The sequence below is a fragment of the Oryctolagus cuniculus genome, chromosome 2, assembly GCF_051225735.1.
Source record: "Oryctolagus cuniculus isolate XC-2025 breed Fujian yellow rabbit chromosome 2, ASM5122573v1, whole genome shotgun sequence".
NCBI lineage: Eukaryota > Metazoa > Chordata > Mammalia > Lagomorpha > Leporidae > Oryctolagus > Oryctolagus cuniculus.
Genome location: NC_142868.1, coordinates 95,099,846 through 95,113,280, shown reverse-complemented (window position 1 = coordinate 95,113,280; position 13,435 = coordinate 95,099,846). Strand labels below are relative to the sequence as shown.

The window sequence follows — 13,435 nt, the reverse complement described above, 5'->3', positions numbered from 1 at the left end:
AGAGTTACAAAGAGGCAGAGGCAGAGAGAGAGGTCTTCCATCCGCTGGTTCACTCTCCAAATAGCCACATTTGGAGCTGAGCCGATCTGAAGCCAGGAGCCAGGAGCTTTTTCCAGGTCTCCCACGCGGTACAGGGGCCCAAGCACTTGGGCCGTCTTCTACTGCTTTCCCAGGTCCTAGCAGAGAGCTGGATAGGAAGTAGAACAGCCAGGAATCAAACCAGTGTCCATATAGGATGCCGGCACTGCAGGCTATGGCTTTACCTGCTACACCACAGCACCAGCTCCTGTTTGAGTTTTGAGAATCTATTATTAAAAGACGTAAGGTGATTTTATTACAGGCACAGGCTCAGTACTGTGTACCTTCAGATGTTTACCTAAGTCTTTTATTAGCAATTCTTGCCCCCAAGAAAGCGATGTCTTGGAACCGGTGTCTGGCCTTGCGGCTGGGCCCTTTCCACGTGATGGAGCATGGGTCAGGCTGCTGGCCATGTCCCTCCAAGCCGTGCTGAGCCCAAGATTCGCTGCCCCTGGCCCTGCCTGGCCTGGTCTGGCCATGGCTCTCTCACACGCGCAGCTGGGCCACTGCTGCCCCTGCTCTCGTTGCCCTGATCTTCCGCTGCCATTCGGCTCAGGCCTCGTGACCAGGGCTGCTCAGGACGCCCCAGAATGCGTTCTCCGTGAGCCGTGCTGTCTGCGTACCTGTTCGCACTTGAGATGGCTCTGTGAGACGGACTCTGCTGACTCAGCCAAGCTTCTGTCGCCCACGTCAACTCTAAGAGCGAGTTTTCCTTTTAATTGTGGTAGGCAGCATGCCCATACAAACGTGTGAGGCTGGCTCGCACGGTTAGAAAATCTTGAGCTGTTTGAGTACCCTCTATGCGCTAGCACGGTGTCCAAGAGTTTGTAGCCCGCGTTTTTGCTTTCAACACCTCCGTAGATCTGCTGAGAGCTCTAACAGTTCCAGTAGTTTCTCAGACGTTATTTAACCTAACACGCACGTGGCACCATTCTCGTTACAGCATTTGGTTTAGGGAATGCCATAGAAGAAGCCTATGTTTGTAGATAAATAACATCGTCCCAGACAAAGAGCCCGCCACTCCTGAACTTTTCATAGTTGAAGATTTGGACACTCATAGCACCTGGAAATGCATTTGCTTTATGCATTTCAATATAGTTAAAATGTCTGTGTAATAAGAGTGATGTAGAGAATCCTCAGGGGTTTGAGTCTCAACATTTTTATTTATTTATTTGAAGATTTATTTATTTGCAAATCAGAGTTAGAGAGGGAGGCAGATCTTCCATCTGCTGGTTCAATCTCCAGATGGCTACAATGGCTGGGGCTGGACCAGGCGGGAGCCAGGAGCCAGGATCCTCATCTGGGTCTCCCACATGGGTGGCAGGGGCCCAAGCACTGGGGCCATCTCCCTCTGCTTTCCCATGTGCATTGGTAGGGAGCTGGATAGGAAGTGGGGCAGCCGGGACTTGAACCTGCACCCCTATGGGATGCCAGCCCTGCAGGTAGAGCTTTACCCACTATGCCAGAGCACTGGCCCTTAACGTAGTTGTTGAACGTGGACTTCCAGGGCCAAAGTTGAATCTCGCTAGAGGGCTTCGGCCCCCTGAGCTGACTCACCCTAGCGATTCTTCCTGTTCTAACTCTGACGTCAGCTTGTGGAGCCTGGCCCTGGCCCCTGGGTGCAAGGGGTGGGCCACACCCGTGCTGGAGACGACCTCTTGTGGCCATGTGCTGTGTTGCATGAGTCCTGACCTGCCACTCTGTCCCCTTGTTACACAGGAGGACCCCGTTCCCAACGGCCTCCGGGCGCTTCCCGTGTTCTATGCTGCGACCATAGCAATAAATGTGTTTTCCATCATGTACACAGGAGCACCAGGTAAGGCTCCCTCGGGAGCAGAGCTCGCACGTCCGCAGTAGCGACTCAGTCGGCATCGCTGACCAGCGGCAGGAAAGCGTTTCCTGTGGTCGTGACGGAGTAGCAGAGAGTAGTGAATGCATTTAGCGTGCTAAATGACCAGGAGATGCGGGAGGTGCAACGGGCATCAGAACTTTGGTTTCAAACGAAAGTCAAATCCCCGTTCTGCCGCCTGCCCCGCTGTGTTGCTTTAGAAGCTTAACACAACCTCTCTGCATCTCAGAATGGGAACTGATAGCACGCGCAGGCGGGCTCTGCTGGGCCCGGAGAGAGGTGTAGGTGGCAGGGAGGGTGCAGCAGCCAGGTCTGCCCCCTGCCTCCCCCAAGCCTCCACCCTCCCCCTGGTGAAGGGGGAGGGGGTCAGCGTCCAGAGCCCCTACCGGTCCTCAGAGCAGCCTGCATGCTGGCTTCCCACGTGGCTAAAAGCAAGGGGGCTCTGTTTTTAGCAGTGACTCCCAGGTCCCATTCTGGTTGCTTTGGCTTTTTTTTTTTTTTTTTTAAATAAGGGTCTAGAGTTGCTTTGGTGGCGAGGGGGTGTCAGCTAAAAATGAATTCTTTTCTCTTACATTCTGGCAAAACAAAAGCATGTATAGTATTCCTTTTTCTTTTTCTTTATTAAAAAATTAGTTACCTATTTGAAAGGCAGAGTTACAGAGAGAGGTCTTCCATCCTCTGGTTCACTCCCCCAGTGGCCACAGCAGCCATGCTGGTCCAAGCCAAAGCCAGGATCCTGGAACTCCATCCGGGTCTCCCACGTGGGTAGCAGAGGCCCAACACTTGGGCCATCCTCTTCTGCTTTCGCAGGTGCATTAGCAGAGAGCTGGGTCAGAAGCAGAGCAGCAGGGACTTGAACAGCGCTCCTGTGTGGGCTGCCCGTGTGAGCTCAGAACCACAAGGCCAGCACCTCCAGTGTTCTTAAATGCATACGTTTCAGGGTGGTGAGCTGGCAACTTTCTCTGAAATACTTGGGTGCCTGTCTCGGCAGGCAGGGCTTCTCTGTCTGTGACAGGTGCCTCCGAAACACACCCACCACCACGGACACAGGTGGGGGTCAGCAGATCTGTCTGTGTTGTGCGTCATCTCATTCATGTCCTTGATGGCCACATCGCACAGAGAAGTCTCCCTTCCTCTGACCAAAAGTTAAATCTCTGCTAAACGGCGCGTGATAGTAAAGTTGAAAAGGGTCACCTTCCAATATGAGGGGGTGCCCGGGGGGATCCTTGTGGATTTGCTCAGTGTAATCTTACTCAGATTTTATTTGATATACATAATTATATATTGTCTACATCAGCCATGAAAAATCAGTGTGATACGATGCCCACACAGCCTTTAACTTTGGCACCTGCCCTGAATACTTCTTATCGGGGTTCCTGGCTTCGAGTGATGTTGGGGGGAGGGGGTGCCGGCCTCGCAGCTGCTGTGAGTTACACGGAAGCACAGCCCAAGAGAGGTGGCGTCCCAGCCTCCCAGGACAGCTCCCGTGGTCCCTCTGGGTTCTGTAACTCGTGGGCTAGGAAGTGTGTTTGCTGCAGGCTTTTTTTTTTTTAACGTGTTCTGGGGTCAGTAAAAACACACAGGAGTCAGGAAGGAGGCAGTGCCTTGCCGTGGAGCTCCCTGCACCTCAGAGCGTGGGAGGGGCCTGGGGCGTGGGGCTGCAGGTGCAGGCAGCACAGAGCCGAGCTGTGGACGGCCCCCTACAGGCGAGGTCTCATCCCTCACCTAAGTCAGCTCTTGGATCTCAGGTTAGCCACACACAAAGCAGGGAAGGCCTCAGTACTGCGTATCCCCACCCCCACCCCGGGGTGGTGTCGGATGCCCTGAGCTAATGAGGGCTGTGGATGCCCCCCCCCCCGCCCCTGTGACAACTAAAGATGGTTTCCTGTTGCTTCTGCCTTTTGCTTTTGCCTGCTCTGTGTTCGTCTTGCTCCCTGGCTGGGTGTGTGTCTGCAAGGACTTGGCTTTGTCCGTCCCCGGCTGGGATTTTCCGCCTCTCGTTTTTCTTTTCGTCATCTTTTTGCAGCAGTTTTGTTGCACGTGTGCTAAGAGAATCATCTCCCTGGGAGAGTAGATAGTTGTCGGGGACATGAAACCAGATACGGATGGGGCAACCAAGGATGACACGGACGCTTCCCGGGGTGGCTGAGCTGAGCTTTTCACCAACTCATTCTTCGGGGCCCTGCCTCCCCGGGGACACTGGTACTTGGGCTCTGCCCGCAGTGCAGGTGGGAGACTGTGGGATGACAACACGGAGTCCCAGGGTCTTGGTCGTGACATTGCACTGACACGGGAGACCCCGCAGGTCGACCCCGTAGGTCGACCCCGCTCACATAGCACCTGCCACAGGATGCTAACGACAAAGCTTAACAACCTCCACACGTTCATCATCTCTCTTAACTCTTGTCAAAGGTCTCCCAGTATTCAAAGATACTGCAAAAAAAAAAAAAAGTTTGTGGGCTTGGAGTTAAAAGATAAGCTCATTCTGGTGCCCAGGAAGTGTTGAGACTGCCATACAAGAGGTCGTCACCAAGTGAATAGAATTTTGCAAGCACCATGCGTGGGTTAAAACAAACGGTTTTGTGCAACAATTAACTTAGCTTTTCAGCCCGTCTTTAGAATGTATCTGTTTATTTGAGAGGCAGGGAGATAGATGTATAGTGAGACAGAACTCCCATCTCTGCAAGGGCTGGGCCAGGCTGATGTTGGGAGCTGGGAACTGCATCCACGTCTCCCACGTGGCGGGAGCCCTCACCTGCTGTCTCCCAGGATGTGTACTAGCAGGAACCTGGAATGGGGAGTGAAGCCAGCGCCAGAACCCAGGCTCCAAGCCCCCACCCATGAACCCCATTTCCCCACAAACCTGTGGACGTACCGCCCTATTAGGGAAGCTGCCACGTGAACCGGCCAGCATGGGGGGGGGGGGTTCTTTCTCTTTAGTTAGGAATATTAGAAACCCCTGAACGGGAAGAGCAGCCCCCATCCTGGCGTGGGCACGAGGGGCGGTCGGGGTGTGCCGTGTCCTCGCACGGCCGCGTCTCGTCCTTTGTCATGAAGCACAGGCAGGGAACAGCGTCTCCACCATCAGTCCCCGTTAGCCTCATCCATTTGGTGCTAAGTTTCCAGGAAGTCCCGAATCGTCCCCTCTCTCTGTTTCTCCCCATACATGTTTGGGAGACGTTTGGGGGGTGGGGGGACCTGCCTGGAGCAGCAGCAAGGGGGAGGCAGTCATGACCCTGAAGGCCCCTGGTGCGTTCCTCCGGTCAGTCAGAAGAGGCTTCTGCTAACGCACTGGTTCCCCAGGGGTGTTGCTGGAACACCCGGGAGCTGAGTCCGAGGCCACGGAAGCATTGCAGGGGCTCTCTTGGCCTCACAGCAGACTTGAGTCACGCAGGATTTACTCGCTGGGGCCTCTGCACCTGCCAGCCTGTGCCACAGGGGGGCGCAGGTGGTCAGTGCAGCACCACTCGGTCCAGCCGCTCCTTTCAGCAGAGCTCTGCCTTTGTCGCTATCCTCTCTCCCCCTTGGGACGTTTTCTTTTCTTTTCTTTTCTTTATTTGACAGGCAGAGTTAGTGAGAGAGAGAGACAGAGAGAAAGATCTTCCTTCTGTTGGTTCACCCCCAAAATGGCCTCTACGGCCGGAGCTACACTGATCCAAAGCCAGGAGCCAGGTGCTTTTCCTGGTCTCCCATGGGGTGCAGGGCCCAAGCACTTGGGCCATCCTCCACTGCCCTCCCTGGCCACAGCAGAGAGCTGGACAGGAAGAGGGGCAACCGGGACAGAATCCGGGGCCCACATGGGATGCCGGCACTGCAGGCGGAGGATTAACCTAGTGAGCCACGGCTCTGGCCCTGGGACATTTTCATATAAAGGGCCTTGGTGATGAAAGGAGAAAGGGAAGTTCTCCAGCATCACTCTGCCCGAGTTCAGCTCCCAGAGACCCGGACAAACAGCATCTCTAGGCATGGAATGAACCGGAGAGGTGCTGGGTGTCGAGGTCCAGTGTCGTGTTTGCCTCCCACTCTGAATGGCTCTGAAGCTGTTTATGTCCTCAGCTCGATTTGCAACAGACATGACTTACCTCTCATGAGTCATTCCTGAACTTCAGAGACGGAGCTCGCACTCCGGAAGTCGTCTTTGCGTTTTCGTCCTTAAAAACGAACTTGCCAGACCCAGAATAACTCGGGCAGAAAGTGCTTACTTGGGTTGGATGCAAGCCGGAAGTTTATTTGTAATGCCAGGGTCTTCAGATGTGCAGGGCCAGGCTTTTGTGGAGTGCTTGGACAGCATGAGGTGCAGGCAGGCAGGGCTTGTCAGCCGCAGAGGCCTCTGGGAGGGACATCTGACTTCAGGTGAAGGGGAGCTCCTGGGCCAGTTGCGTCCCAGCTGCGCCAGCAGCAGCACTTGGCGGCTCATCAGTGCAGATTCTTGGGGCGTGCGTTGTGGCACAGTGGGTTAAGCTATGGCCTGCAACGTCGGCATCCCATATGAGCATCGGTTCCAGTCCCAGCTGCTCCACTTCCGATCCAGCTCCCCGCTAATGCACCTGGGAAAGCAGCAGAGAATGACCCAAGTATTCGAGTCCCTGCCACCCATGTGGGAAACTCAGATGGAGTTCCAGGTTTCTGGCTTCCACCTGGCCCAGCCCTGGCCATTGTGGGCATTGTGGGGAGTGAACCAGCAGATGGAAGATGTCTGCCTCTGTAATTACCTTTCAAATAAAGAGATCTATAAAAGGGAAAAAAGATGGCGGATTCTCTGGCCCAACCCTAAGCGCCGTAAATGGGAAATTCTCCAGCCCAGCGGCCTGTGCTCTCCCAGGGAGCTCTGTGGAGATTCTGGTGCACGCTCACCTCCTGTGCCGTCCGCACAGCTGCCTCACTGCAGGGCCTGGGTGTCGGGTGCTCTGAGCAAGTTTGAACAGCGGCCTTTGCTCCCTCTGCTGTCCCTGCAAACGCAGCCTCACATGTGCCCAGGCCTGGCGCTGAGGCACCACTGCCGCTGCTGCCCCTCCTCTTCTCCCCCCTCCCCCCCTTCCGCCCTTTTCTGCACTGAAGTGTTGGAGACCATGAAGCTTGGTTCTGTGTGTTTAGTGCAAGGCTAGGGCATCTGTTCCTCTGCCCAGGGCCGTGTGGAGGTCTATAGCATCATTGCCAGCTGACATGTCAGCCAGCTGTGTAGCTTTATTGGATTCTAAGTCCCGCCTGCGGTGGCCATGGGAGGGCCAGACCAGACGATTTAGCGGGCCTCGTGCAGCCCGTGGGCCAGGCATTCCCCACCCCTGATTTACCAGTGTGTGGAGCCATGCAACGTGACTGACCGAGCTGTCCCCCCCGGGAGCCTGCCACCAGGGCGGCGCCTCCTGCTCTTAAAGCCTGCGTTACTGGCACCTGTTCCTCTTCTCTCTCACAATCCCCGCCCCCAGTTCTCCTGGACTCCCGCCTCTGTTCCTCCACCTGACTGTCTTCCCTCCTGGCAGGTGGTGCAGAGGGCAGGGGATGGTGCGTCTGGCCAGCTAAGCAGGGGACAGAGGCCTGGCCACTGAGCTCAGGTCCTGACTGCCCCTCGCAGTCCTGCCTGGCCCTGGTTGGGGGCAGGGGAGTGTGGTGATCCCCTCTCCCTCTGTCTTGGGCTTTTCCAGCAGGCACAGAAAAAACGGGGCCTGTTAATGAAAACGCCCTTGCATCTTAGAGAGTGCACAGCCCAGAGGGTTCGCCTCGCCCCCGGGGGCAGCCCTCGCCTGTCTTGCTTCAGCAGAGGAATGGGGCAGACTGCGGCCCGCTGCTCCGAAGCGCTCCCCACTCAGGCTGGTGAGAAACACCTGGGGGCAGAACGCAGCGTGAGGACAGAAAGCTGCCGCCTGGGCCCGGGTGGGTCTGAGTGCTCCCGCAGCTCTGGGGCTGTCGCCTGGGCCCGGGTGGGTCTGAGTGCTCCCTGCAGCTCTGGGGCTGCCCCCTGCGCCCGGGTAGGTCTGAGTGCTCCCCCGCAGCTCTGGGGCTGCCGCCTGCGCCCCGGTGGGTCTGAGTGCTCCCCCACAGCTCTGGGGCTGCCCCCTGGGCCCCAATGGGTCTGAGTGCTCCCAGCAGCTCTGGGGCTGCCCCCTGGCACTGAGCCAGGCCATCCCGGGCCTTCTGTTTCTGGTTTGTATCTGCCTGAACTCTGACCTCCCACTTAGAGTAAGTCGCTGCCTCTTGTGTCACCTCTTGTGACCCTCAGTGGTTTCACAGCCCCCTGATGTTGCCACCGTGCACAGATGGGGATGTGTGCATTGGTAACAGTGTAACAAGGCCTGCATCATTAAACATTAGTGGAAGAGCAGGCCTTTTAAAGGGTTCACTGCGTTAAAATTCAGAAGAAATCTTTGGCCATTTACTAAAGTGGCATCTGTGTTGTGCTTTCTTAAAGTTACCAGTGAAAGTATGCATTGTAAGAAGCAAAAATCTCACTTGTTTCCCATCTTCCCCTAGAGGCAGCCATCGTCTTTCTAGAACTTTCCCTGTGTGCACATGTGGAAGGGGGTGGTTGTCTTTTTTAAACATAAATGCTCCCCCCCTCCCCAAGCACTGTGGCACAGCGGGTTAAGCCAGCACCTGAGACACCGTCATCCCATATGAGTGCCAGTCAGAGGCCTGGCTGCTCCACTTCCCATCCAGCTCCCTGCTACTGTGCCTGGGAAGACAGTGGAAGATGGCCCAAGTGCTTAGGCCACTGTCACCCATGGGAGAGACCTGGATGGAGTTCTAGGCTCTTGGCTTCAGCTTGGTCCAGCCCTAGCTACTGTGGCCATTTAGGGAGTGAACCAGCAGATGAGATCTCTCTCTCTCTCTCTCTCTCTCTATTGCTCCCTCTCTCTTTGTCTCTCTCTCTCTCTCTCTCTTACTCCATCTCTCTGAAACTTTGCCTTTCAAATAAATACATCTTAAAAAAAAAAAGGTAAATGGACAGGTGCCGCTGCGCTGTGTCCCGTGCAGACCCAGCTCACCTGTGTCTGGGGACCACAGCAATCCCCCATTCCCGTGACGCGTGTCTTGCTCTGCTGGTCTGCACTGTCGCAGCTGGCGCGGTGGTAGGTGTGCTAGCCTGCGCATTGCCGTGCGGTCACACAGGAGCAGGAGTGCCCACGCTGTGCACCCATGAACGCCTGTGTGGGTGTGCCATGCGGTCACACAGGAGCAGGAGTGCCCATGCCGTGCACCTGTGAACACGTGTGTGGGGCGTGCCTGTTGCAACCAACAGGTGGTGCCGAACATGGGACAGCACCCTGGATCTGATGCTTGCTAACAGAATTGCTACCCAGCGAGCACCACTTGTGCACTAACGAAAAACTCTTCTGTGTTGTAATTCTGCCAGCTGACGCTTGGGAGAGTTCTGTGTGAATGCCAGTGTCCTTTCAAGGACCTCTCATTTCTAAGCTGATTTAGCGAGGTTCGCCCGTGTGCTCAGGGCACTGTGCCCCCTTGTGGCGGGGCTGCTGACGGCTGCTGGGACAGGGAGAAGCCGCTCCCAGGGTGGTGTCTGGCTGTCCCTCAGCACAGAGCAGGGCGGACTCCCAGCTTAGCCAGCCACCTAGACACCCAGATAAGACCTAAGTCAGCGTGCCGTTGTCCCACCCTGGGAAGCCTAGATCCAAAGGCTGTGTTCACAAAGCGCTGAGTATACACACCTCACATACAGCATCGTGGCTTTTTGGCTGCGAGTTGTATGAAATGCAGAACCTGGGTCAATCTTGGACAGAGCTGGGGGAGGAAAAGGCGGTGAGGCAGGGCGTGCCCTTGGGAGAGCCCGCGTAACCCCGCCGCTGTCCCCTCTGCCTCCCCAGTGCTGGGCCTGGTCCTCCCGCTGTGGGCAATCGTCCTCATCTCCTCCGGCGTGGCGCTGCTCTTCGCCCTCTTCGTGTGGCTCTTCGTGTGTCCCTGGATGAGGAGGAAGATCGCAGGTAAGGGCTCCAATGTCCGTCTGACCCACAGAGACGCCCTGGGCCCCGGGCCCGCACCTGTGGTGCACAGGGGCCCTCCACCTTGTGGAGAGCTGCAATGGCACGTGGCCTGTCTCCCCTGTCCAGCAACCTTGTAAATGCTTTTTCTAAAAAAAAAAAAAAAAAAAGAGCTGACTGCTCTGTGGCAGTCAGGATAGCGTTGGAGCCAGGAGAGCAGCCAGGTCCGTGTCGCCGCTGGCACCTGGGAGGGGCCACGCAGTGGAGTTCACCAGTGAGAGTGGCTCCGGGGAGAGAGGCCTGCGCTGTGCTCAGAGCTTTCACGGCGACACGTCAAACGGTCGGAGCGCCTGGGAAATTCGGCCCCCGCAGTCTTCCCAGGGAGTTCCCAGACTGACCCAGGAACTTCACTCCTAGGGATTCGCCCGTGAGATGTGGAAGCAGGTGTTCACAAAGAGCCTCGCGTGAAAACACTCTAGCGATAGCTGACGAAAACTGGCAGCAACCCACAGCCCAGGTGTCCCTGAGCAGGTGACCAGGCGAGCCGGTGGTGGTTTGTCTGCCACCCCGGCCTCACAGGGAGCCGCGGGGCCAGCCGTGAGAGCACGCAGAGCGCGTGACTCCACGGTCCTGTTCAGATTGCATGGGGTTTTCCAGAAGACGAGAGCACACCAGTTACTCTATGGGGACAGAAATCCCTGGCTGCCTGAGCCAGCTGGGGTCTGGGGGACACAGCACAGGGGTGCAAGGGGACTTTTCAGGAGCACTGGGGATGGGGTGATCAGGATGGGGGTCCTCACTTGTCACAGATCATCCCCCCATGTGTACGTTCAACATGTATGGGTTTTATTGGCGTCAGTTTGACCTTATAAAGACACTGCATTAAAAAGGAGAAGGTGGTTTAGGACGTCAGCTGGAGATGTTTTCTTAGCACCAGCCTTCCAAGCCTCCAAGCTTTTGCAAGGCTCCCTCCACAGAGAAAAGACACGCCCACCTTGGGCTGTAGGGGGTGCCTACTGGTGTGTGACCACGTGCATCTGTCTGGATTTGAAAATCCTTGTTTGCGCTCGTGCACTACAAGGCCCAGTACAGCACCGACGTCGGTTCTTCTCAGTGTAAATGCAGATCCCAGCAGGGTGTTGTGTAGATTTCGACAAGCTGCTTTAAAAGTTTTGGAGGGGCGGTATGCTCATGGGTACATGTTGTTAGCCATTTGTCAAAACGCACCGAATGTATCAAGATGAACCCTAATCTAAACTCCGGACTTTGGATACTAATGATGCGTCAGTAATTACAGCGAATAGAGGAGTGTTAATGACTGGGCAGGTACAGGGGCAGAGGCTGTATGGCACTGTCTGTACCTTCCTATCAATTGTGTCATGAACAGAAAACTACACTAAAAATGAAATTTATTCCAAAAAAAATTTTTTTTAAAAATTGCGGGTACTTCAAAGTTCGTGGAAAATTGGATAAAAAGAGCAGTTTATTTTGGTGCAAAAAACATTGGAAATCCATCCATAATTTTTTCCGCATAAGCATTTTCTATGAACTTTTCGAAGAACCCTTATATGTGGAAATTCTAAAGACTAAAATAGCCAAGATAGTTTTGAAAATGGATTCACTTGAAGGGCTCACACCGTCTGATTTTAAGACTTGGAAGACTGATAGAAAGTTGCAGGGCTGTGACGGTGGTGAAAATGTGAATCTGTGCATTACAGCAGAAGAGTCCAGAGGTAGCCCCACACCTGTCAGGTACAAAGGCAGTTCAGTGGAGAAAGGGGTCTTTTCAACATGGTGTCAGATGGATTAGACATTCACGCACCCCCCAAAAAAAAGAAAAAAAAAAGGAAACTTAATCTAAGCCCTCCACCTTATAAAAAAACTAAGATGTGCCATGGATCAGAATGCAAAGTCAGAAAACAGGGAGACTTTCAGGGAGGGAAAAACAGAGGGAAAGCTTTGGGCTCAGAGTTCTCAGATCTAGCATCAAAAACCAATGCACAAAGAAGAGATGAATGAATTGTACTTGATCGAAATCAGGAACTGTTGCTCCATGGGGAACACGACGAAGAGATGGGAAAGACAGTGCACAGACAGGGAGAAAGCAGTTGCAAAGCCCCTGGCTTGCACTCAGAAGAGACAGATTCCAGGAAGCAGACAAGCCCGTTAGAAAGATGTCACCCAAGAAGACACGAGAAGGGCCAGTAAGCCCACCCAACAGGTGCTCAGCACCGAGCCATGCGGGAAACGCAGGCTGAATTCAGAGTGAGCCGTCCCTGCACACCGCCAGAGTGTGCTGGTTACAGGCACGCGCCACCAGCCAGGAGGCCGGGCAGCCGGAGCTCGTGCCCAGGTCAGGCAGCTCTTTAGCAGGGTGACCGTGCACGTTCCCTGAGCAGTGTCCGCGCCACTCTTGCCTATTTCCACATCCGCGCCAATATCTGTCCGAGAGTATCCATGGCACCTTCATTTGCAATCAGTGAAACTGGAACTAACCCCGGTGGTGCACAGAACAAGCTGCGGCACGTCGCCAGGCGGCGAGGAGGGGTGGGAACGGGCTCCGGCTGAGCTAAAGTGGCCTGCCACTGACTTCATCCACTCGACTTCCTGAAACAGGCCGAGTGCAGGTGTTACCGGAGAAATTGCAGGGTTCTTGTCTTCGCGCAAGAAATAATTCAGGCGTGAGACAGAGAGTAGTGGGAGGTAAAATAGCAAGGTTTCTTAGGGCAGGGACATCCGTAAGAACGGATGGGCACCTCTCCAGACAGGGCCTGAGAGACTTGGGGGGGGGGGGGGGTTACATGGTTGAGTGGAGAGATTACACCTGACCAGGCCAGCCGGGCAGCTCAGCAGAGAGGCAGAGGGCTGAGCGCGCAGTCCAGTTGAGGCCGGGGGCTTTTAAGGAGATGGGTCTTGCTTCCCCACCTCTGCTTCTCTTGGAACAAAGGGCTTTTTGGATGTAAATAGAAAAACTTCTATCTGAGTTTTCCCTTGAAGGTATCAGACAGGAGGAAGCCTAGCTGGCACCATCCTGGGTTCAGAGGAAGGGTGAGCAGGACCCCTAGAGAATGGGGATCGGGAGCAGGGTGTTTGAAATGCAGATACTGGGCTGCATCTGGGAGATTGTGGAAGATTTGTCAGGCAGAAGGGGCAGGGACCTCCACCTGGCAGGTTATCAGGTAGAAGAGGGCAGGGCAGGATGTGAATACCGGGCTGCCCCTGAAACATTGTCAGGATGACTGAGATGCAGATGCAGATGCTGGACATAGATGTCTTCTCTTTAGGCCTTTATGTCACACACACACAAGCTCATAACTGACTTCCTACCTAACACAGGGACCACAGCAGCCAGTTCCCTGGGGGTCAAGGCTGGGGCTGGGCAGGGCGGGCGGGTGATGGGCTGTTCTCGTGCCAGTGAGGGTGGCAATGACCCTGACACGAGTCTCGGGTCCCCGGGTCGTCAGTCTGCTGCGTGTTAACTTGACCAGCTAATAATTTGGAAAACCCCATTAACACATCCCCAGGCCTCCTAGGGAGGCCACAGTGCTGGTGGATTAAGAGCAGTTGACGGAGT

At 55.1% G+C, this 13,435-nt stretch overlaps 1 protein-coding gene across 9 annotated transcripts in view; it reads left to right on the top strand.

The window, feature by feature from the left end:
- SLC20A2 (solute carrier family 20 member 2) overlaps window positions 1-13,435 on the top strand; it is a 102,854-nt gene that overhangs the window by 70,251 nt on the left and 19,168 nt on the right. For 6 of the 9 annotated variants that reach the window (XM_051832414.3, XM_089325936.1, XM_070068621.2 and 3 more), the window contains 2 exons: window positions 1,798-1,894; window positions 9,748-9,864. In XM_051832414.3, coding sequence (XP_051688374.2) covers window positions 1,798-1,894; window positions 9,748-9,864 — 214 coding nt within the window. The remainder of the gene's footprint in view (window positions 1-1,797; window positions 1,895-9,747; window positions 9,865-13,435) is intronic. The other 3 variants (XM_089325938.1, XM_089325940.1, XM_089325939.1) reach the window with 1 other exon arrangement.